The sequence below is a fragment of the Falco naumanni genome, chromosome 3, assembly GCF_017639655.2.
Source record: "Falco naumanni isolate bFalNau1 chromosome 3, bFalNau1.pat, whole genome shotgun sequence".
Lineage (NCBI taxonomy): Eukaryota > Metazoa > Chordata > Aves > Falconiformes > Falconidae > Falco > Falco naumanni.
Window position 1 is genome coordinate 68,888,910 of NC_054056.1, and position 25,999 is coordinate 68,914,908.

The following is a 25,999-nucleotide window of genomic DNA, read 5'->3' on the forward strand; positions in this document are numbered from 1 at the left end:
TACTTGAAGAAGTTTATTCATATATTTTCATAAAATCCTGCAAATACGTTTGTCCCCAGTTGAAGTACTCCCAAAAATTACTTGCATAGCTCTAACACAATTGGACGCTTTCGTAATAGCTGTAAAATACACAGAAAAGACAGATAGTTGATGATTCCTGGGAAAACCAGCTCCCTATTTAATGCCAGGAGAAATATAGATGCATACTATTTCCCATTCTTGTAATGCATATATAAGGAAGATTACTTCTAAACAGAAGTATATAGAAGAGCCATTAGGAGATTCAACGGAAGAGCAACCCTATCTTGGAAAAGCATGCAAAAACATTGAGTAATTTAGCCTAATAAAAACAAAACCTGAAAGCATATGAATACCAATAAAGGGAAAACAAATCTTTTAGTCCAAGGCCTGATCCCATCTCAGCCTAACTTGACATATTTACTGGCCAGGTATCCCCTCCTTTTGTTGTTACTTTGAGGAACCCAGCACTAAAGAACTGAGCACTTTGTCTATAAACAAAACACAAGAAGGTATGTTCTCCACAGAACCTTGGAATAAACAAACCAACACCATCTTTAGAACATTATATTTCATAAAAGACAATGATAAAAAAGTACAAACATTTTCATGAACAACAAAAACCGGAAACTATGATAGTACACAGGAAATTCCCAGCATTTGTTTCAGTGCATTTTTCATTAAGCCTCTCTTACATACCTCTACAAATAAAATAATCTTAAGTACACTTCCTCTTGTTGATACGCAATGGATCCTTTTAATGTTTTTAAATAACTGGCTTGTTAGTAACCCACTACAATGCAGTCATTAGTAAACATAATGATAGAAAAATAGATTGGCAAGATCCAAGAAAAAAGTACAGTTTGCACTTGCTTTTCAATATACTGTCTATTGCAAAATGGATTTTATTATATTTTATATTCTACTCCTCAAATTTGAAATACAGCAAATGGGCTTAAAAGTATCTTAGCATATCAATCAGATTCCACTGTTAATATTTCTGTAATGTTTTTACTTGTTAATTTGCAAGCCCTTCAGAATCTTGTAAAATACTACCGCTCTCTCTTCCTTCTCCCTCCATGTTCACTCCTTGAAGAGTTGTCCTTAATTTACCTTGTCAGCAATGCAAAAGCCAATGTGATTGGTTTCTCTCTGCGTTTTACAAGAATCATGAAAATATCAAAAGGAATGTGCACAACTCTTAAGTTCTGCATCGCATTTATTTTGTTTGAAGGCACTGTCTATGTTAAAATTTACTACAGAATAGTACTGAGTTCAAGCAGGTGGTATACAAACACTATTTTGATGTAATTTAAGATGGCAATTTTTAAAACTTCCCAACAAAGTGATAAAAGGTATTTAGAGAAAAGTTTTGGTTAGCAATTTGTGATTTAACATCCATCACTTTGGGGCACCACAATGTAAACTTTTTAAGAACTCAGCTATATGACATAATCCATTCACATATTGGTTTAAATCACATTTTTCTAAGACCATACATGATTAATCACTTAGAGCTGTAAAATTATATTAGTTCAGCCACAGCATATGTTATATAGTGTGTATATATGTATGTATCTATACATATATATGCATTAGATTTTTTTTAAATTGCACATTAATTGCACAAAATGCCTAACAAATGGGCACAAAAGCATGCTTCAGAAAACAGTATAGACCTACAGTACGAAAGGATGTTTCATAATCATAGGTGTTAAATTGTAGGTGAACTTGTACTGAAAACCAGGAATCACTTCAAAATGACATCAGGGACTTAAAGATTTATTCAACAGTTCTTAAAGAATTGTATTAGCCTATTATGAAATAAGACTAATTTTATTTTGAAGATATAATTGTTCATACAATGTACTATTTCCCCTTCATCCATATGGTTCAGAATATCCTATACACTCAGTTATAGAAAAATATATCAGGAGGTGATCAAACCACTTAAGCATGCTTTTGAAGGATGTTTTGTTCACTTTATGCGTGCTTTTTGTTATTTTCATTGCATTACATCATTCCCAAAGCATATTAGATTAACTGGTAAATTTTAAGGTAATTCCAATGCAGTTTAAAATAACCCTTACAATTGTTCTCAACTACTTAAATTAAATCATTACATTTCTACTAAATATCTGGGATGCCTACAACTAAGCTCATAACTTTCCTGAAGAATGGCTAAGGGAAAAATTTGCTGCTGGGATGTCAAAGAAATAAATGGTGTTCATGGCAAACAAACTCAAATATACAAAGCACCACACCATCTGTGGCAGCAGTTCAGGAAAACAACACACAGTAACGAGTTAAAGTTAGTATTCTTTGTCAACACTCTTACAGAACACTTTATGGATAAACAATCCTTATTATATACCGCTTTCCATTCTTCATGGGAGCAGAAGTCAGTCTTTGGTTCCTAAAGAGTTAAGTAACTGTGACAAACAAAAGTTTAGTAGATCTTGGTCAATATCTTTGCATTAACATAGAAAATAAATGGTCCAGTCCTTTTCCTCAGTATTAACAAGGGATGTAAAAAAATATTAGGAAAAGATAATAATGCTTAGCAGTGGGATACTTTTAGGTAGCATAGCATTACAAGCAAACAGAAAATAAGATATGTTTTTCATTATAAGCCAAGGAAAGAGGCTAATTACTCATACATATAACACCACAAAAATAGAGAAACAGACAGGACCAATCCTTAGTGGGACTGTGCAACCTCAATCTCATTGAAAGTCATCGACTTGAGGATACTTAGTGCATCATAGAAGCACTCAGCACTCTACCAGAATAGGCCCTTAAGTAGCTATACTGATTAATATATTATGAGTGGAATTTTAAAAAGCACTTGGGATTGGCCTGCTTTCAGGTCCGCTTATGTCATCATCATCATCAGCGGAACAGTTTGACCAACACCGTGGTTCTGAAAACCCCACACTGCAAGCATTAGAACTATTAGAACTAAGTTTTCTTATTTTCTTAAAAATCTAACTTTAATATTCTTCCAATGAAGACACATTTTTGGCTCTTCTGATTTTGGAGGAATAAAAGTGCTGTCTACTAGGATTTTTTTTAAAAAAGAACAATACCAAAATACTGTATGCACCCAGACACATTGTTTTAGGCATTAAAATCCCTGACATTGACACAAGTGGCACACTTGGAAACAGTTAAAGAGTTCCTGTAGATCATAATACGCAACAATCGCAAGATTTTTCGTAATACACATGCAATATGCATATAAATAGGTTTTAGATGGCAGGCAGGGTATCATACAATTTTGCTGGCAATAAATAAAATTAAAAGCTTTCCTTCTAGCAAGTTCATATATGAAATTGATTTTTTTTTCTATACTGATATGCAGGAGGCCTAGAGCTCAAAACTAGTATAACAGTTTACAGTCATAGCTGGCCAACAATTAATATTTCCTTCATTTCACATAAGGTATAACCTTTTTTTAAGCATACTTACATTTTACACTTGTTCTTTCATGCTAATAAAAACATTCCTATAGAATTCAAACAAGAACACACTCAAATACATACTGAAGCATAAAATATTGAGCAATTTAAAAGCAATGTACACACATTAATTTACATCACATATTTACAAAACACATTTTAAAAAGAAACAAAAGCATTCATTTAAATAGGGTGTGTGTGTGTGTGCAGTTCAGTATAAAAAAATTCCTGGAAGAAGAGGCCTCTGTCCCTACTTCCAGAGAAGCTACAAGTCTGTTTTCTGCAGTTTTATCTAGTTGAGTGGTTAAGACAGAGAATATGAAGAATGAAGGCTTCAACAGTAGTCTCATGCTGTAAACATCTGAGTGGTGGCTGCTGGCTTTTCTTTCAAAACAAAATGCATGGTACAGACAATCACTTCTCATCCCAAATATGCATCATCAAATGGTCAAAAATCTCTATTTGTAAGCTGCTGTTTGTTGGTTTTGTTTTGTTTTACAGTGTCTATTAGTAGCTTCCAGTGTTAAAAGTTCATTCTGGTAGGGTAGCTTGTCATTCCACTTCCATCAATAGTCTCTAACAGGAGCAAGTTCTGGTATGAGATTAACAGTTATATTTTTATACAATCTACTGACAAGTATTTTAGGAGTATATATTAAATTGTTCAACCCATCAATATACTGACGTTCTCTGGAATACCTCAGAAGTTTATATCTGCAGAAGGATTTAGAAGAAGAAAACATTAGAAAGATTTGCAAGAAGCAATTCAATTGATGTTAGGCATGACACTGTCATTTCATTTTGAAACATGCTTCACATTCTGAAACCTCTCAGCCCTCTGGTATTACCGAATTACCTAACTAAGCCTTAAAAGCAAGCCACTTTTCTGTTTTTAATACACTTAGATTTCTGTTCACATATACAAGTTAGCATTAAGACTAAATAATTTTAATTTTGCTATAAAACTCAACCATGGAGCTTAGAGAAGATTTAAGAACCTTCAGTGTTCATTGTACATTTAAATGCCTGAATTGTTTTTCATTTCATTCTTGAGACTCCTGCACTTGCAAACATTTCAATTTGAGGTGATTAGAAAAAAGTTCCTTCCTCTCCTCCAGATTACTGATGCATACATTTTAGTTTCATATGATGTATTTACTCACGTCTATTGTACATATGTATTTAAAAATTGTGAATAAAGCAAAATATAAAGATGTTCCCAGAAAGAGACCTCCATTGATAACAGAATTGAGCAGTATTTCCAAATATGTGAAAACACATATCATAAACCCTTTATTTTACATTTCACATTCTAATTTTTAGGTCTAGCTCATCAGCTGCTTTCTGGTTGCTATTCCAATCTAGGGCAGCCAGAACCTACTGGCCAGTTAAAGTATTCTGCATCTTTGCAGCAACAGAAAGGAACCCCAAAAGAAGTTCATGTCAATGTAAGCAGGAAATTAGAAGACCTGTATCTCAGAAAATAATAAAATATGATGGAAGAAAGCAATCCTTGAGGAGTTTTAGAGTCTGTTTTCATGCAGGAGTCATTTTCCCCAGCTGTACTATTTCCTTTTGCAGAATATCCAAATTAACTAGGTAATGGAGCCCTGCCAGTACTAATGCGCAAACTATTAAGGAACAATAACATTCTGCATCAAAGATTATGACAATAATATCTTCTGACACACCAACTTGGTCTCTCTCATGGTTAAATAAACAGTATCTGAACAGCAAACATAATGTGTTTAAGAAAATACAAAGTTTAGCACTAAAGAGGGAATAACACTGATAAGCACTGACTTCTTATTTGTGTGCAGAAGATTTGTATGTGTGTAAGAAAAAAATTCTACATCTTTAAGTCTAATATTTGAACAGTTCTTTGTTTTTCTTACCGTCCTAAAAACTGGACTTCACCTCTGTGATGATGAGGAATGGATTTGTACTTCCCTAAATCTCCCTCTGGTCTCGTTACATTGTATCCAGCATAGTGAACCCTGCAGTATAATACATAAATATTTGTATGAAAAGTATTAAAAAGATGTTTTTACAAGTTACAGCAAAAGTTAAAAATACGCATCAAATCTTTCAAAGTTAAGTATTCCCATTCACTGACATTCTCTCCCTAAAAAGTCCCACACTCCTAACCCTACAACTAAACAATCTGGCACAACCAATGAAATGTGAAATAATAGTTTCATAATTAGTATTTCCTGCTTTGTTCTTAAAGCATAACAGCATAAAAATATGAAAATCCTAAGGAAAAAGAATAAAAGCATACAAGCTCTTCCTTTAAAATATGTCTCTTCATATATAAATTCATGCAGACACTGTTTCAACAGCTTAACTGGAACATTTTACACTCCTTTACTATGAGCAGTTAGTAATAGTGAGCATTGTTGTCCACTGTCCAATTTGTGACTGTCAATATAGTCACAAACTAACCCCTCTCTCAAACACTGCTCCTAGACAGCAAAGGTACTTAAACTCATTCTTACTCTACATGTCTGTGGGATGGTATTCCATTATGCTAGCAGCAAGAGAGATGTAACTTAAAATCAAAAAGCAACACATAGAAGACTAGAAGGAATGAGACTAAATATCTGTTGTTATATCCGTTATTTGTTACAAGACCTCTCTCTTAAGAGCCTGTTAACTGTCCCCAGGCCAAGAAAAACAATCATAAAGCTTATCCCTTCAAATGATATGTTCTGATATTTCTAAAGTGATCTCTTGAGAAATTTTAGGATTTGTTCATTTAAAACAAATTAACAACTGACAGAAAAAACACCTGATTGTTCTCAAAGGGTATACACCACAGATCAAGGAGAAAGACATAGGCACTGAACACGCACCTGTTCCAAAGATCATCATCTTCTCCACCCCATCCCCAAAATGCATTTGGAAATCCATTGATCTTCTTGAATTGTTCCACTGTCAGGCCACTTACACCACCGAAGAACTCATTGTATGGGAGACTGAAAACAAAAGACAAATTCTGCATTATTAGCTGAACTTAGCTAAGATAGGTAGCCCTCCCTTTGAACAACACCTTTCCAGAAAACAAGAACCTCAAACTAAGGACACAAACAGATGCTGTATGTATTCACTAAGGGAGACTGGTTCACAGATCGCTGGCATTAAGTAACATATGTAGAAGTTCAATAAAATGTTTGCAGTAGTCTGATTTGCATAAAAGGTACTCTTAAACTGTAGCTCACAGTAGTGTCACCCCATGAAACAGAAGTCTATCACGTATTTCAGATGGCTGATTTAGACCCATAGCTGTTGTGTTAAGTGAAGCCCTCAAACAATTGTATTTTGACCCTGTTCAGCTGAAAGAACAGCTCTTTAAACAACTGAAATATTGCAAATCAGTAATGCATCAATTCAGTAATTTTAATTCATAACTACATTCTACAGAACTGTTGAGAGGAACAGTTTAACAGTACATATTAAACCACAGTGAAACACACACTTATTTAAGAAACAGTTTTCCAGTTTTTAGAAGTTAAACTTTTGAATCAGAAGGATCTATAGGCTTTTTTGTCAGTAAGCATACAGTAATTACTAACACTTATTATTAAGTACTAAGCAATTGGCCAACAAGAACAGCCACTATAGCTATATCACATAACATACTAAGGCCCGGGCAATGTGATTTCCAGTTCTCCAAACACTCTGTCAATCTAAAAATAATAATAATAAAAAATATTTAAGTATCTACATTTATTTCCATCAATATTGACTTGTACCCTTAAGCCAGAAGCTGCTAGAGTGAAGTGTGTTCCTATTTCAGAAACAGCACACAATTTCATCAAATAAAAGTAACCGAATATATTTCTCAGGAGATGCTTCCAAATCTGGGACCTTCAAGGAGTTAGGACTATCTACAAAAAGATTTACCATTGCTTAGGACACAATTGCCACACTGAAGGACAAATAACTCCAGAATGCAAGGGGAAAGAAAAAGAAATAGACAGTCATGTAATTTCTGATCTCTGTGGAAACACAGGATTCAACCAAACCTTAATAGCTTTTGGGGAATGTTGTTACCATATATCCCTTTCAACATTTAACTGAAATAACGGGTGTTCTAAAAACCCAGAAGTACTCCAACCCCTGCCCCCGTCCCCCCAACCAACCAACCAAAACTCACCAACAACCCAAAAATGAACCCACCAACCGAAATTAAAAACAACTGGGGTATGACAGTTCATAATGACAGTTCATATGACAGTTCACCTGTTTGAGGTGTTTATTCATACGTATGTAAGTGTGGTACATGTGCACTTTTTTGTATATATACAAAAATATGTATTTAATATTATATTTTATAAATACGTACTTATATATACATCTATTTTGTAAATACATATTATGTAAATATTTATCTGTATTTAGACATTTTATAAATTTTTAAGTGTACATATAAATACACAAAGTATTTTATAAATACATATATAAACAGATGAAACCTCTTATATAATCAGGTGTGGTTATTTATATATTTTTAAATACATATAAAATCTTTAAAGGTTTGACTGCTAATTGGCTGACAACCTGAAGACCACACACAGAGTCATGTTTTCAACGCATTGCTTTTGATCTGTCAGACTGACCAGGCTGTCAAGCTGATCAACTTCACAAATAAGGTTTCAGGATGGCAAATACACACACGTAGGATGCAATAAGCTACAGGTTTACATGAAGTCATTGGAAGAGTGTCATGAGACAGCAGAGTGTTAAAAAGCAAGTGAAACATCATTAATGTAAAATGGCAGAAGGAAAAGACAAAACTGCAGGACTCACTACATCCATCAAATATCAATAGTGACTGAATACAAGACACGAAATGGTCTAGCAGTAAGAAAATCTTCTGTTTAAAAATCAGTACAAAGCAGAAATAAAGAAAATTTTTTCTTGTGGTAATTTGGTGCAGATTATCTGCTTAACCTTGTTAACAGCCACTGCAAAGTCTTATGTAGCAAAAGAATATTTCTAACAAGCAAGTTGTTTTTCCCCCTTGACACACGTAACTTTTTTTTTTTTTTAAGATCAACCTCACTGCAACAAGCTCAACACTGAAAATTATAAACAAAATCTTCACACTAGCAATATATCAAATGTAGACACTAAACTTAAATATTCCTTTTAATAACTAGATATTCATTTATGTAAAAGACATTGTAGGAGGCTGTTTTATTGGTTTCACCTACTTCATATACTGTCACAAAAATTCATACACAGTTTAAAGAATGTTTCTGGGTCTTTAAGAAACAATGTGAATAAAGCTAATTACTTACATGTACATATATTTGTCCAGCTTTGCTGCAAAATGGCGTGGCATTTCTCCACATCCATAATAATTTCGGTCATTTTCAGGTAAGTGATCCACATCATGAAATATTATGCAGTCCCAGACGGCATCTTTCATAGCCTCTTTGAAGCCAACATTAAAGAGCATTGCACGATTAAAAGGTTGTGTACCTGTCTTCAAACAAAAAACAAAGAAGACATTGTAAGGATCAAGAAGAAAAAGAGAAAATTTCAATACTATGAGAAACACATCCTCCACAACAAAAAAAAAGTCATTGACAAAGATGACTGTTATTCCACTGGCTAAGCAGAGCAATAGCTCTGGTTAGTATCAACTACATCAACCGTATTTTGTGATTTAAGAAGTCCAAATGTTCTCCTCTCTTACACAAAACTTAATGGCACTAGCAACACTGAAGTATAGAGATATGGGTGGTTTGGATTAATACAGCTTGACATTATGAGTTTAAAAAATACTGACATAAACTAAGAAAGAAACATTCTGTTCTGTTTCTTGTTAAAACAATCAACTAGAATAGAATAGACTATTTCAGTTGGAAGGAACCAACAATGACCATCTAGTCCAGCTGCCTCACCAATTCAGGGCCAGACCAAAAGTAGTATTATTAAGGGCGTTGGCCAAAGGCCTCTTAAACAGTGGGGCATCAACCACTGCTCTAGGAAGCCTGTTCCAATGTTTGACCACCTGCTTGGTAAAGAAATACTTCCTAATGTCCAGTCTAAACCTTCCCTGATGCAGCTTTGGACCATTCCCACACATCTTATCACTGGGTACCAGGGAGAAGAGCTCAGCACCTCCCTCCCCACGTCCTCTCCTCAGGAAGCTGTAGAGAGCAATGAGGTCACCCCTCAACATCCTTTTCTCCACACTAAACAAACCCAGAGTCCTCAGCCGCTCCCCACAGGACGTGCCTTCCAGCCCTTTCACCAGCTTTGTTGCCCTCCTCCTCTGGACACTTTCAAGGACCTTTCCCTCTTTCTTGAGTTGTGGGCCCAGAACTGCACACCGTACTTGAGGCGAGGCCACACCAACACTGAACACAGCAGGATAATCACCTCTTTTGACCAGCTGGTTGTGCTGTGTTTGATGCCCCCCAGGATGCGGTTTGCCTTCTTGGCTGCCAGGGCACTCTGCTGACTCACACTGAGCTTGCTGCCAACCAACACCTCCAGATGCCTTTCTACAGGGCCCCTCTACAGCCACTCCTCTCCTAGTTTGTACTTGTGCCTGGCTTTACTCTCCTAGGTGCAGAATCCAGCATTTCGACTTGTTAAATTTCATCCCATTAATCAAAGCACAATGCTCCTCTATCTAAATTCTTCTTGAAGGCATCCTGTCCCTCGTGAGAGTTAATAGCACCTCCCAGTTAGGTATCATCAGCAAATTTGCTAACAATGCGCTCAACTCCTGCATCCAGATTTTTGATAAATGTACTGAACAGAATTGGCCCTAGAATTGAGCCCTAAGGAACAGCACTGGTGACTGGTTACCAGCCACACGTAGCCCCATGTTTTTATCCTTGAAGACTTAAAAAGACAACAGATTCAAAGAGACTGTGTTATCACATATGAAATACCAGCCTGTATTTGAAGCAAAGCAACCATGTATCAGGCCACTAAACTGGAGAATGGAGCTGAACTTTCCTTTTTCATTTTAAGTATTAGAACAGTGGAGTAAATTTTTAAATTCTGAATTCATTCAAATCTTGGTAAGAATATCAAATCTCTTTTTAGTAAGGAATCTTAAAGAGTCACCTTTCAAGTAAATGCTGTTACCTGTTCAACAACATAGAAGGCAAATTCCAGCCGCTGCTTCTGCAACATAGGTATCAGATGACGGAAAAAAATTGGAAGATGCTCATGGCGATTCCGAAAAGGAATAAGGATCGCCACCTTCAAAAAATCAAATAGATTTTAAGCTACTATATTAGCATTTTTAAATTCTAATGTTTCAATACAGACCAAGTTTCCCATGGCTTTCACAGGTTTTTCAACTTTTACATTTAAATTGGCTCTGTGTTTTACACTTTTGTTCCAGCTAAGAAAGAATTAGAATTTTGCTCAAACAATTAAAAAAAGAAAAAAAAAAACTGAGTAAAATATAAGTAATATTTTCCTTTTTTGTTCACTTGCTTCTAATTATACTTCAAGCAACACACACATAGGACAAGTTGGCATCCACATGATAAAGATGTTTAGTAACAACAGTTAATGAACCTCTGTAAGTTCTCTTAACAATCCATTTCAAGTTTTTTTTCAAGCTTTAGTCTCTTCTTGAGCACAGATACATATCTTACGACATACTACATATTACATAAAATATATAGCAGTAAAAGACTGAGTGCTTGCAATGGTAAACTATTCTTACACACCAACAGGAAAAAAAACCCAACAGAAAAGTAGCATCTCACCTTCCATCGTGGCTTACAGTCTTTTGGTTTCCAGTGTCCTCCTGGTTTAATGTCTAAATCTTTTGAAAACAGTTGCTGAATCTCATCAAAACTAATTTCACTCATATTGACATCAATAAGGCCTCCTACAGAGAGGAAAAAAAATCAGTTACTAATTTCAATTAGGACATCAGATCTAATGTTACAAGGTATAGCATAGACAAACAGCATCAGAAAACTGTAGTTACACTACCTACAGATAAAAAATAAACAACTTATACTGCACTCTTAATATTCAGTTTTTACAGACCAAATTTCAGTATTTCCCAATATAAACATCCTTCAATAAATCCTATAAGCAAAGTAATAACTTCAGAGGACACAAAACAAGCCAAGTCATTTGAATTCTGTAACTATTCCAGAAAATTAGTCACGTAACAAAAATTAGTTTCAAGTACGTTTTTAACAATTCCACATCACCTGCACTACTGAACTGATACTTAAATTCTGAGTTTCTTCCTACCTGCACCTCCACAAAAAAAAAAAAAAAAAAAAAAAATGCATCACTACACACAACAAACTTCCTCCATTTAAATTCTAGGTAATAATGCACATTTCACATACAGCCTTCATCCACTAATTCACCACTGTCCACATCAAACCAATTTATAGTAACTGGTTAGATTTGAGAATTACCACTGATAGAACTAATTAGTCCAACGGGAAAAGCATTTGTAAATGACCACTGATGAGAATGGAATTCAGTAAGATATTGAATAAATACCACAATATGTTAGCAAAAAAATCATGTTAGTACTTACTATGAGAAAATATTTACACTTAGTTGATAACTAAAAGTTGTCAGCTATTAGCTTATGCATGTGTATAATTTCAAATTTGGAAATAATGATTCACAGTAAATACCCTCAAAAGCAGAAATAGAAGGAATCATGAAAATCTGGGGAGAAGAGTAGTAATACTTAATAAACATAAGCTCAAGTTGTTCTTCAGCAATTACAATGCTAGATCATCAAATAAAACTCTTGCAATAACTATCTGATAGACACCATAAAATATGCTACTTACTATTGTCTAAAAGTTTAAGTCTTTTGGTAAGGGTTGGAATTTTAAAGTCGATGAAAGAAATCACTCCCATTTTCTCCCCTGTGTCCATACCCACAAGACCCGATTTGTGTCCAAATGATTGCCTCACGATGTAACATTGTACCGACTAGCTATCTACATCTTTTGGAAAGACTGAAACTTTTGGAGCATACTAGGAATAAGTATTGCTTTCAGAAGGCAGAAGATACTGCAAGAGCTATTTTAGTTTTGGAGATGTTTAAATGTCAAACTACTTGTAAACGTAGAAGGTAACTTTAAAAAAAAGGAAAATTATAGGAAAAAAAGGATCAAAACCAGCACAATAAAGAGATTTTTTAACAGATTTAAACAAACCAATTTTGATTATTTTAAAAGAAAAAGGAATTATACAGAGCTTTCAATAAAAAAACCCAACAAAAAAACCCACCAACAACAAAACTTAAGATTATCATTATGGTTGTATCTGAAACTCTTCAATAACCTGAAAATGAAATCTTACAAAAAGCAGAAACAAAAGCAATCAACAAAGGACCAGTATATAGAGTATAAACATGTACAAATTAAATTTAAAAAAAACAAACCATTAAATCAATTTCAACTATCAAGAGACAGAGAAGCAACAAGAGACTTTGTTTATTTATAGAATCTAATAGGAAAATAAAGATAAATAAAGGTCAATTACTATGAAAAGAAAGCAAACAACACATGGTGCAAAGGACTGGGCTGCCTTAGACTCCAAGAAAAGTTTGGATTTGATCAGACGTTTGGAGAGTTTAGAAAAAAAAAACAAACCAACAAAAAAAACCAAAAAAAACCCACCAACCCACAGAAACCAAGGCAAAAAAAAAAGGAATGGTGAAACAGCATTCATATAAGGCAGGTGCTTCTAACTTGATGGGACATGATGAAAATCCATCCAGACTGTTTAAAAAGTTGCTACAGTAAACCATGACATACTGGTACTACCAAAAGTACACAAGAGATGGATAAACAGAAATCAGCAGTATTCTCCTGTCACTGGTGGGAGGCAGAAGGCATCTCAGTAAATGTCTGGGCTTAGTATTCACTACTTCCATTACTGGCTAGCACACTGCACAAAACATATTTATACAATCCACAAAAAAAGAAAGCTGAGGAAGCAGAAAGAATTTTGAAGAACGGAATCAGAAAACAAAGTAATGTCAACAGATCAGATACATACTGAAATCAGAGTGAAATTAATTTTAAAAAGTATGGATTGTTACTGAAGGAGAAATGAAGCATATATGCACTAAACAGGAAATACCAGGCTATACTGCAGTATACAGAAAGATATTTTGATGGTTTATAATGGTTCTCTTATTAATATGGAACAATAAACTGAAACGTAATTGCATAGAAATCACAAATTTCTTTCTTGAGTATATTAACGACTGTTATATGAAAGACAGAGAAGGTAATTACTAGTTTGGTTTGTAACCAGGGTTTTAGCTGGTTATGATGCTTCAAAACGACATCAAATTACAGTACAAAAATCAAGAACAAGAGCTTTAGAATCTATGTAGTCTAGAAAGGTTGAAAGTACTGGTTCAGCTACAAAGGAAGAGACTGACGAAAAAATAAGTCTTTTGAAGACATAATGATTTGGTACATAGATGGTAACCAACTTTCTTCCAAGCATCAAGGCAGGCAAGCAGAAATCCAACTAACTTGCAGTGGGCTGAAAGCAGGTTGAGTATTAGGAAAAGCTTAACTATTCATTTGAAGGACTAATACAATATATTACTTGTGGGGACAGCAGAACTTCCTCCACTGATGACTTTTTTTGTGTGTGTTTAATACAGAATAGATTTTTCTAATATCTATTTTAAATGGTTTAGGTACATTCAATCACAGTGTACTGAGATGATCACACTGGAAGATCTGGGTATTTCTTATAGCTCATTAAGAGCCAGTTCTTAAGAAAACCATGAAGCGACTGCTTAAAAATTCTTAACATGAGGGGTTTATTTCATATAACTGAAAAAACTGATCTGCTTTCCGTCTACCTCTCAAGTCAGTGTTAAAATTATGCTAATCAAAGACACGTTTGTACTCCTACTGTCTTGAACTAGAGGTGTCTTGCTTATGAATTAGCACAGCAGTGCGCAACCAGTGGGTTATAACCTGAAAGACTGAGTCACACACAAAATACCCTGGTTAGTCCTATTGTAAGAACACATGTACTTGGGACAAGACATGATTATACCATACTCCTTTCACGATACAAATCTGGAAAGTTGATGTAAAGAAGAGTAGTTGACTTCTGTAATAACCTTGGACTATTAAGCAGGTCAAAATAGATGTCAGTCAAGAAGCTTTCTTCCCTGGCTATCTCAGGACCACCTACAACATTTCACTGCATTAAATAATTTTCAGAAACTAAATCTATTTTATTAGATTATAATTAAATACATAAAATGATGATTAAAAAGGTATACACAAAAAACAAACCGTGAGGCATACCTCTCTTTGCTAAATAGTAACTTATCCAGTTATCCAGTTAGATATTTCCTATTAAAATTATGATTTCTCTATTAAATTAAGCAGGACAGAATAAGTACAAAGAGATGGGGAAAAAAAAAATATGTAAAAAGAGAACAGTAATAAGGGAACCTATAGACAAATTCTGGTAAAGTTACATATAGCCAATAAGGCTGATAGCAAAGATGGCAGAGTAGAATGCACTCCTACTCTAGCAATTTTAAATACTTGTCACTGCAAACAAATGTGCATCAATGATTTAAGATAACATTCTATAAGTAGGCTGACCTATTAAGTACCTTCTAACTTGTCTCATCCCTCCACTCCTGGACAGCAAACTAATACACAAGTGGAACTGGCAGCAGAAGCCCATACAGCTTTGAACTAACTAACCTGGCAGAATTCAACTGCCAGATACTATTATATGCATTTTTCAATGAGCATAATCATCATTCTTGTTTCTCTGGTTATCCAGAGTAGGCATTTTTCAAACTTTTTATCTGTCTCCCAAAGTAGCTAAAATATTTACTATTGGAATAATTTAGTTTTATTTGTTTACATGTGCAATATTATAGAAATGAACATCCACATGATTTTTAAAGTCGAACCCTGTTTCTGGAGGGGAAGAGACTGAAATAAGGAAGTAATCACACTGTGGCTAACTGTAACTTGGCTTAAGACAGTTTTCTACATGATTAAGTTTATAAGCAACAGCAACTGATTTATGCTCTTGGCTCTATGTCTGTATATTTATGATGTAAGAGACAAAGTTTAGAATCTGGAGGTGCTGAAAAGACAGATAACAAGCACTGTTACTGTACTCTTCACTGGAGAAACTTCTCTGTTGGGATTAAAAAAGAAGTTATAATAGAACCTAGATTAGCCTAATAAAATCCACTAGTTTTCTTTGAAGAAAAAAAGATCAGCCATTTAGTTTGGCTGGCAACACTGGTATGATATGGAGCTCAACTGCTATAACAAATACTTAATTACTTGCTCATTGCTGAGTGACAGCACACAGCTTAAGTCAGATGTTAGTTTAAAAAACAAGAGGTTAGAATTCTGGAAGGCATCACAAGTATCTCCAGAAACTTTCAAATTTTCCCTCTTACAAATCAGTAGTTTAATTGTTTGATTTTAAATACAGCAAGTAAAATAAACATGCTACATAACAGATACTGCCAGATACTACTAATGATGTGTCACTTCTAGTAACATATTTACACTTATTTACAGAGAGTTGTTGATTCTTCTCTAATTGGTACCTTCTGACACCAAATGAGACTTTTCAATTTAACTAATTAGTTTTGAGATCTATACTTATGCCACTATTGGTTCTTCACTCAAAAATATTGTCTCTCTACAAAACATTTTCTAGAACTGAAGAAATTCTGTGGATTACTGACTCAAGTTATGATTTCTTCCAAATGTAAAGCACAAAAAAACCATTTATACTTAATCATCCCTTGCTTCCTACAACAACTCTGATAATACAACAACAATTCCTAACATTAAGAAAAAAAAAGCTAAAAACTCAATAGCAGTTTCTAAGAAGGAATTCTGTTTTAGCCAAGGGACTGCAATTTTATATAGGTTAAATATAAGAAATACCTCTAACAGCAAAAATCAGTGGTGAAGGTCAAATGGTAAAGCAGTCACCACCAGCAGTGATTTGCCTCTTTCTTTTTAATATTCAAAACTGATCTCCTACCTAACACTTCTAGATCTTTAAGGATAGGTTTCTCTACAAGCCAGGAGAGCAAACTGCCCAGAATTTTGTCTGAGTCTGAAGAATGGCAAGTCTGCGGGAAAGGGGAATTCGCACAAAAATTTACAATTCTTAACAAGAATTTTTAAGAATATTCCCAAATAAAGCTCTACTTTGTCTACACAAAGAAAATAAAAAAGTCATGCCGACAGCCTTTCGGCCACATTATTCAGTCAGCTTAAGGACACTGAATTACATACAATCATAGAGTGGTTTGGGTTGGAAGGGACCTTAAAGATCATACAGTTCCAGCCCCCCTGTCACGGGGCAGGGACACCTTCCACTAGACCAGGTTGCTCAAAGCCCCATCCAGCCTGGCCCTGAACATTTCCAGGGATGGGGCATCCACAGCTTCTCTGGGAAACCTGTTCCAGTCTCTCACCACCACAGTGAAGAATTTCTTCATCATCAAGGAACTCTTCCAGTTTTGTGTAAAGCAGTTTGTGTAACTGCTTTAGTTGTGCAATACCTGCTTACCACACCTTCTACATACACTGGTATACTGCTACTCAGGACAGCTGTGATATTACAAGTTTTATAAAAACCCAGCAAACCCAAACAGCAATGCTACCCAAGTACTCAGTTTCTTATTTCTGCATGATTCCTCTGCAACTAAACACTTTCAAACAAAATACTTAGACATTTCGATTCTAGGCTTAAAGATGAATTAAGTTAGGTTACCTAATCAAGTTCTATTCAATAGCTTGGGATCTTAAACATCTGGATTTCACAGGTTATTTTTAAAATTTCCTGATAACCACAACTTTTAAATTGCTATATAAGTACTCATTATGACAGGGCTTTAGCTCCTTCTTACCTCCATTAATTCTCACTTCACCATCTTATTCAGTTTCCTATGTATTGAAGTAACTGTGACTAGCTGATGAAGATTTGAGAACTAGTTTCTGACTCATGAATCTTTGTATTAGGAATACCATTTCCAAAAAGCAGATTTTTAACTATTTATCAAAATATGCAACTCTGAATGCGTATTTTATATAGAGTATTCCTACATATTAATAAAAATATTTAGTATGTAATTTATAGAAAGTAAAATTATTTGTAAATAAAATTTAAAACGCATTAGGTGATTAGTAACAATAACTGCAGGCAAAATTCTGCTAAGTATTATTGTCCATTCTTAGATGTATTTTATTCATTATTTTCTGCTATATATTTCAACTCCTTACAGTTATACTCTGCAGTAAAATAATTGTATTTCCTTTTAAGTACAATCCAATTTACGAGATAAACATTAAGGTCAGCTTAAAACTTACTCATGTAAGGCAGCTTCTCTGGACAAGCCTGGTAAGGAGAGTAAGTGAAGTTTTCTGGAAGATACATTGTTGTTTGAGCAACACAGTCACTAGAATTGTTTCCTTCAGGATAATCTTAAAAAGAGGAATTGATTTTTGAAAAACCTATGTTATACACTGAATTTGTAACATACCATCATGCAGGTGAGAGCATTAACTTTGTAAGTAACAAATTCCTAGCAACATGTTAAAAAAAAATATTACTATTACCACACTAAAGGAACAATAATTAAATTAAGAAAACTTTGTTACAGCTATGACAAATATTTCCTACTAAAGTGAACTGACAAACAGCAACTGTCTGGCCTTCACACCAGTTACAGAGAAGTAGCACTTGGGTCTAGGCTTTCAGTACCAAGACGAGTCATTAAGGTTTGGCCATTTTTATTTTTTTCCCTAATAAAACTCTTATAAAAATGAAATTAAATAAATATTCTTACCTGTGCCATTCAGTGTGGTATTTTTGTTAGTGTACAATCTGATCATGTGTCCTATTGTTTTTACATTTTCTCTCAACATTATACCACGAGCTTGTACCATGAAGAGATATGTGTTTGCTGGTAAAACAAAAAACAATTTTGAATTTGAATTACAATAAGGTACTTCCAAATTATTTTAACATCCATTTATAACGTGTTCAATATTTGTTGCTGTGTCTGAATCCATGACTGGTGAACATTAATCCTTCAAGATGAGGAACCACAGAGAGTAAAACTTAACAGCAACAAAACAAAAGAATAAAATGGGTTCATAATGACAGGCCTATATGAAAACCCAAAATTACAAAATGTCAATACACATTATATGACTTTCATTTCTCTTTAACTTACAAAAAGCAACTGACAGTGCCAAGAAACAATCAAATTTATCAAAAGGTTCTCATATGTAGATACATCTCTCATATACATCATAGAATATAGGACAAAAAGCGTCTAGAAAGTATTTCAGTCCCACAGAACAGTCCCTCTTTTCACTCATTAGTTGACACAACTTTCAGTCAAAATGTACTGCTACTCATTCACCCCCAACAGCTGTTTCATTATACAACTGCTACAAATCACTACCAATCTCAAAGTATTAATGTTTGATAATTATATGTGGAGTATTTATTACAGGCATCAACGGTGAGTAAATCATCATTCTGAATAATTAAGCAACTCACTAATAACAACTGCATGAAGTAATTCCCTGTCTCAGCCTTGCACTCAAAGCCCCAACTCTGATGTCAAGACAATCCTTTGCCTGAGCAGAGTATGTTAGAAAAGAAGCTGCATGTATATCTGAGTAAGCAAACGTCTATCCAGGACTCACAGAGCTCAAAAAATAATGTACAGGGAAGGGCAAATTCTTAGCAGAACAGTTTTTATGCTGATTAGCAAAAAGAATCAAAAGGATCATCTGTCACTTCACCTGTGCTAAGCACCCATTTGTCTGGCAGATATTTGGCTCACTGTAACTAGTAACCACCCTAACCAAAAAGGGCTGTGAGACTTTGGAGGAAAGAACTAAACAGAAAAGAAAAACAACAAATTAATCTTAATCTGGCCTGAAAAGATTAAAGAAAGTTACAAAATCATCTCAGGAACTCCATCAGGTGACCCAGCACCAGTGGCATGACACTAACTCCAGATCAGTTAATATCTTCTTACAGCCCAACACAAAGAGACTAGAGCTACAGAGAACTGTTTATAAAGGACTGGGCATTTCCAGAGGAAAATACAGGGACTAATTCCACCACATTAGCAAACAATACTACTGACACTCACAGAGATACAAATACCAACAAAATCTTTTAAGGAGTATTATTTGCAAATTCTACAATAATATTTTTGTTTTTAAAAGAATGAATGGAGGGGCTCTCATGGCCTTCAAAGAACTCCTTATTAGAATGAAGAATATTATCACTAATAAGACAGGCTCTGAACATGTCAGGTGCTATGCGTGGTATGTAGTTCTCAAACTCTTAGCCAGCATGACTAGCTACTTTGATTAACAAGAGTTTACACATGTGTAAAAGTTACTCAGCTACTTGGATCCTGAAGTTGTCTCAACATCCCCATGCCACTAAAACAGAAAAAAACCCCAAAAAAACCCTTGGCCTGATAACACAGGGAGGAAACCTAACAAGAATGATTCCTACTGGGATCCAAGACAACAGATAACATTCATACTTCCTTACAGAAAACCTGCACAAAAACTTCTTGAATTTTCAACCCAATTCACTGTAAAGTAGCACTTTGGGGTTCTAATAATTTTCCTATATTTGTAGTTTTCCACTCTTAGGATGTCTGTATTAAACATTCAGTTAATCTGTACAATTCTTGAGTTCACAGCAAGTTACCTACTCAAGAAACCTTCTTCTTTAGGATTCAATATAAAAGCAATTTGATCTGTTTCCCCAAGAACAATCATTTACCTTCAATTTCAATATTCAAGACTACCCTGAAAGTAAAACTAAGTGGATTTTTGCCTTTCAAATATGAAAAAAATTTCCCATATAACAAAGAATTACTTTATTCAAGCTTTCAACATATTTTCAATTGGTATCCACCCTTCTTTTTTCTCCATGTATTACTGTACAGATCTTCTCTTCAATATCTTCCCCTTCCAACACTAAAATAATGTTCTTTTTCAGTACAAATCAGTTAGTAAATACTGATTTCAGAGATAACGTCCAGAAGATTGTGCTATGTTCTCCCTTTTAACGTGACACCAAAAGCCACTTATTTTGATTTTTTTACACTGCAGAACTCACGACCAGGAGGCCAGTCCCCAAGCAACAGATAACTTTAGGAGAAAAAAGCCCACCAGTTCTATTGCTGAGATGCCGGTACTTGGTATGGAATACCTCTTTGGTCACTACACATCAGCTGTGCCAGCTTTGTCCCCTCCCAAACTCTTGCCCACCCCCAGCCTACTTGCTGTGGGGGACAAAGTGGGAAACAGAAAAAGCAAATGCAGTTAAGCAATAGCTAAAACATTGTGTTTATCAACACTTTTTTCGGTCACAAGTCCAAAGCGTGTGTCTTCAGAGATCTCTTTCTGATAGCCCATAAATCATTTCATTAGCTGCTTCCTGTTCCTTTTTCATCAACACTACAAGTCCCTGCCTACAAACTTGCTAAGAATACCATCTTTCTTAATGAGCAGATCATAGCTCTTTCTTCTGCTTATGTGTTCACCACCCTTGTGAATTTTTCTGGCTGCTACCAAATCACACTGATTGCAAACACTTCAGCTGTTAAGAGAGATAGATGTCACTACACACACAGTGACAGAAATTATGGACACTGTGCAGACAGTAAGTATACTCTCCAGACATGGTTGAGATGAAAGACCTGCTCCAGAAGTCATTGCAAGGAATATTAGAAAAATCTACTCAAGCATATTACTGTTGCAGTCTTATGAACATGATACAGTACAGAACTGAGACTAAGACCTTCAAACAAGTCCACAAGAAAGTCAAGAGGGCCACATAACTGTTCTAAGTTCCTATGGGAAACTTTACTGCAGTCCAGATAATGCAGACATAAACATTGATAAAACAGATTTTCCACAAAAGCATCCATCTCCCCTTTGTTGAAGGACAACTTCCTTCTGACAAAGAGGAGAAAAAGTAGAACTAACACACACCTTCGTGAGAAACAAAGCTAGAAAAGATTTCTCTCAAAAGCAGGCATCATGAAAAGACAGAATTACAAAAACAACCAGGCAAAGTCTGCTGCCACCTTGGCCTAAGTATTCAAGAGCTGCTCTTGCTAACAGGAAGATCTAGCCTTGTCATGTTTTTCATCAAGCTGTTCTTGCAGTCTACCCCAACCCAACACCTCCTCTTCCTGGCTGATCTCCTTGTCACCTCACAATCCAGCTATACACAAATACAGAAACACAATGAAACATCTTCCTTTCTGTGCACTCTTTGCCCCGGCTACCTGGGTCTCCAGCACAATCATGGTTACAAGGAATATAGACCTGACCAGTTTATTCCACTGGCATTCTACGGCTGCTTAGGTAGCAGCAGATGCTCAAGTAGCCAATTAATTACTTCAGAAGCTAAAAGCATCAGGCAAAAATAAAATATACTAATTTAGTCCTAAAATTAAGTCTCATCTACTGTCACAGGTTTGTTGGCAAAGACCTGTGGAAAAGAGCACAGTTCACATGTCACATCAACCAGCAGTGACAGCAACTAGCGTTCAAGAGAATCCACGAAGGCCAGAAGCATAACAGAGAAGCATCTCTTCTTCTGCTAGCATGGTGAGGGAAAAGACTGACAGCAGAATACCAAGGATGACTTCCACAACAATCCTCTTTTCAGCTGTCATTGGTACTTTAATACCAGCCATCTTCCTGAGCTTGTCACAGGTTTCCACAAACCTTACCTATACCATCATAAGTATGACCCTTAACATGCTGGGGTGCCCCCTCAAGTGCCTGTACACTAATGCATGCACTACAGGGAATAAACATCATGACTTAGAGATCTGTGTGCAGTTCCACAGCTACAATCTTATTAGGATCACAGAGACATGGTGAGATAGTTCCCATGACTGGAGCGTTGCAACAGACAGGTACAGGCTGTTCAGGCAGGACAGAAGGGTAAGACAAGGAGGGGGAGTCACCCTTTCTGTGAGAGAGCAGCTGCAGTGCATGGAGCTCTGCCTCAGGACAGAAGAGGAGCCAACTGGGAATTTACGGATTACAATTAAAATTACCTTTAATCCTAACCCATAAGTGGGTGTCTGCTACAGTCCATCTGACCAGGAAAAACAAGTGGATCGTGCCCTCTACAGACAGATATGGAAACTGCCTTACATTCACATGCCCAAGTCCTCATAGGACCATGACTCCTATAGGTCTAGGATTTAGAGAACAAGTCTTACAAGGAACAGCTAAGGGAACTGGGATGGTTTAGTCTGGAGCAGATGAGACTCAAGGGGGATCTTACAGCTCTCCTCAGCTCTCAGGAGGTTGTACACAGATGGGGGTTGGTATCTTCCCCCAGATAACTAGTGACAGAACAAGAGGAAATGGCCTCAAGTTATGCCATGGGTGGTTTAAATTGGATATTAGGAAAAAATTATTCACTGAAAGGGTGCTCAAGCATTGGAACAGGCTGCCCAGGGAGCTGGTGGAGTCACCATCCCTGGAGGTGTTTGAAAAACACATAGATGTGGTGCTTAGCAACATGGTTTAGTGATGGATTTGACAGTCCTGGATTAACAGCTGGACTTGATCTCAAAGGTCTCTTCCAACCAGAATGATTCTGTAATTCTATAGGGGACTTCAACCACGCCAGTATCTGCTGAAGGGACAACACAGCCAGATCAAAGCAGTCCAGTAGGTTCCTGGAGTGCACTGGTGGTAAACTTCCTGACACAAGTGACAGAGAAGCCAAGGGGAGGTGCTCTGCTGGACCTCACACTCACCAAGAAGGTGGTGCTCATTGAGCATGCGAAGATCAAATGCAGCCTGGGCTGCAGTGACCATGAGGTGGTAGAGTTCAGGATCCTAGGGGCAGGAAGAAGGAAACGCAAGCTCACAATGCTGGACTTCATAAGAGCAGACTTTGGCTTCTTCAAATATCTGCTTGGAAGAATCCTATGCGATAAAGCCCTCAAAGGAAGAGGGGGGCAAGAAAGGTGGATAATATTCAAGGATCAACTCCTCCAAGCTCAAGAGAACTCCGTCCCAATGAATACGAAGTCAGGCAAAAATGCCAAGAGGCCTGCATGGATGAACAAGGACCTTCTGGAAAAAAAAAAATCAAACACAAAAAGCATACTAAAGGTGGAAACAAGTACAGATAACGTGGGAGGAATAGAAAAACACTGTCTGGGTATCCAGCAGTGCAGTTTGGAAATCTAAAGCCCAAATGGAATTGCATCTAACCAGGGATTTCAAAGACAACCAGAAGGGTTTCTACAAGTGCACAGGTGACAAAATGAAGACTAGGGAAAATGCAGACCCATTGCTCAATGAGACAGAGGACCTGGGTGCACAGGACATGGAAAAGGCTGCAGTACTGAATGCCATCATCACATCTGTCTTTACCAGCAAGACCAGCCTTCAGGAATCCCAGGTCCCAGAGACCAGAGGGAAAGGCTGGAGTAAGGAAGATGTAGTCTTGGTGGAAGATGATCAGGTCAGGGAACCTTAAGCAAACTGGACATAAGTCCATGGGCCCCAATGGGATGAACCCATGAGCACCAAGGGAGCTGGCAGATGTCATTGCAAGGCCACTCTCAACAATCTTTGATTGATCATGACAACTGAGAGAAGTGCCCAAGGACTGGAGGAAAACAAATCTCACTCCTATCTTCCAGAAAGGCAAGAAGGAGAACTCAGGGAACTACAAGCTGACAAGCTTCAACTTAATCCCTGGAAAGGTGATGGAGCAACTAAACCTGGAAACCATTTCTCAGGCCCATGAACAGTAGGAAAATCATCAAGAGTATACAGCATGTCTCCACCAAGGGGAAGTCATGCTCAACCAATCTGATATACTTCTATGATGAAATGACTGGCCTCAAGCGAGGAGAGAGCAGCAGACATTGTCTGCCTGGACATCAGTAAGACCTCTGACATTGTCTCCCATAAGATCCTCATAGACAAGCTGTTGATGTACAGACTGGATGAGCAAACAGCCGTGGATCAAAAACTGACTGACCAGGCCCATAAGGTGAGGATCAGGAGCACGTTGTTGGAGGCCAGTGACTAATGATGTACCCCAAGGGTCAACACCAGGTCCAGTCCTGCTTAACATCTTCATTAGTGATCTGGATGATGGGGCAGAGTGTACACTCAAGAAGTTTGCTGATGACACCGAGCTGATAAGCCATGCTGCCATCTAGAGGGACCTCAATAGGCTGAAGAAATGGGCCAACAGGAACCTTATGAAAATCAATATGGTGTGCAAAGTTCTGTACCTGAGGAAGAACAACCCCGTGCACCTGGTGCATGCAGCTGGGAAGCAGCTTGGCAGAAAAGGACCCGGTGGACACCAAGTTGAACATGAGCCAGCAATGTGCCACTGTTGCAAAGGTCAGTGGCACCCTGGACTGCATTAGGAAGAATGTTGCCAGCAGATCAAGGTGATTCTTCCCAGCCCTCACTCAGCACTGGTGAAGCCACACCTGGAGTACTGTGTCCAGTTCTGCACTCCACTGTAGAATAAAGACATGGACATACTAGAAAAAGTCCAACAAAGGGCCATGAAGAAGACAAATGAATCTGAGCATGTCTCCTATGAGGAAAGGCTGAGAGAGCTGGGACTGTTCAGTCTGGAGAAGAGAGGGCTTAGGGGGATCATATTAATGTATATAAAGGGTAGGTGTATAGGTTGTAGGAAAATTACTTGGGGGGGGGGGGGGGGGGGGGGAATTAGAGAAAACTAGGACCTAACAGAAGCATAGGATTATAGAAAGTTTTTTAGAGTAAAATATAGCTATCACTTTCAGGGTGGTTGGCATGCACAGAATCTACTTTACTACAGCTGCCTGAGCAACACACCTGCTGATAGGAGTAACGGCAGGAGGAACAGAGTGGAGACCCCACGGCCAGGCTCTGCTGTGCTCCCTGCAGGAATGGAAACTTGATGGTACCACACAGCTGATAAGCTGCATAGCAGTTGTCACGTGAACAGTATACGAGATGTCCACTGCTGAGCCAACCACTGTGGCAAAATTACTCTTCTCGGATGAAATAATCTCATTGTAACACTAACACACACCTCCACCAAAAAGTGACCTGCCTCCAAGGTACTACTACTCCTTACTGGGAACATGATATCAATCGGTAAAAAAAAAAGTATAACTAGAGTCACTCAAGCTGCACCTGAATTTAAAGAAAATGGACTAGTCCTGGACTGGAGTAAGTCCAAAGGAGGGTCAGGAAATTGTTGTCAAAACTCCCGAACTACCACACACCGGTTCAGTGTTTCTTTACAGTTGTCACAAATGAGGGGACTTCTAACCAAGGCAGTCAGCCTTGGGAACAATGGGAAACAAAGAATGGATGATGAAAAGAACACTGTTAAAAGTTACGCCCATGGAAACGTCCAAGTGAGGAAGTTCTGGCTGCAGGAAGAGGTAAGTTGAT

General features: G+C 36.8%; 1 protein-coding gene across 1 annotated transcript in view; it reads right to left on the reverse strand.

The window, feature by feature from the left end:
• Window positions 1–569: 569 nt before the first annotated feature.
• Window positions 570–25,999, reverse strand: part of B4GALT6 (beta-1,4-galactosyltransferase 6) — a 37,244-nt gene continuing 11,814 nt past the window's right edge. The window contains exons 2-9 of the mRNA XM_040587088.1: window positions 18,340–18,456; window positions 17,861–17,974; window positions 11,231–11,355; window positions 10,596–10,712; window positions 8,786–8,973; window positions 6,335–6,457; window positions 5,375–5,476; window positions 570–4,193 (exon numbers count right to left, since the gene is read on the reverse strand). Coding sequence (XP_040443022.1) covers window positions 4,046–4,193; window positions 5,375–5,476; window positions 6,335–6,457; window positions 8,786–8,973; window positions 10,596–10,712; window positions 11,231–11,355; window positions 17,861–17,974; window positions 18,340–18,456 — 1,034 coding nt within the window. The 3' untranslated portion in view covers window positions 570–4,045. The remainder of the gene's footprint in view (window positions 4,194–5,374; window positions 5,477–6,334; window positions 6,458–8,785; window positions 8,974–10,595; window positions 10,713–11,230; window positions 11,356–17,860; window positions 17,975–18,339; window positions 18,457–25,999) is intronic.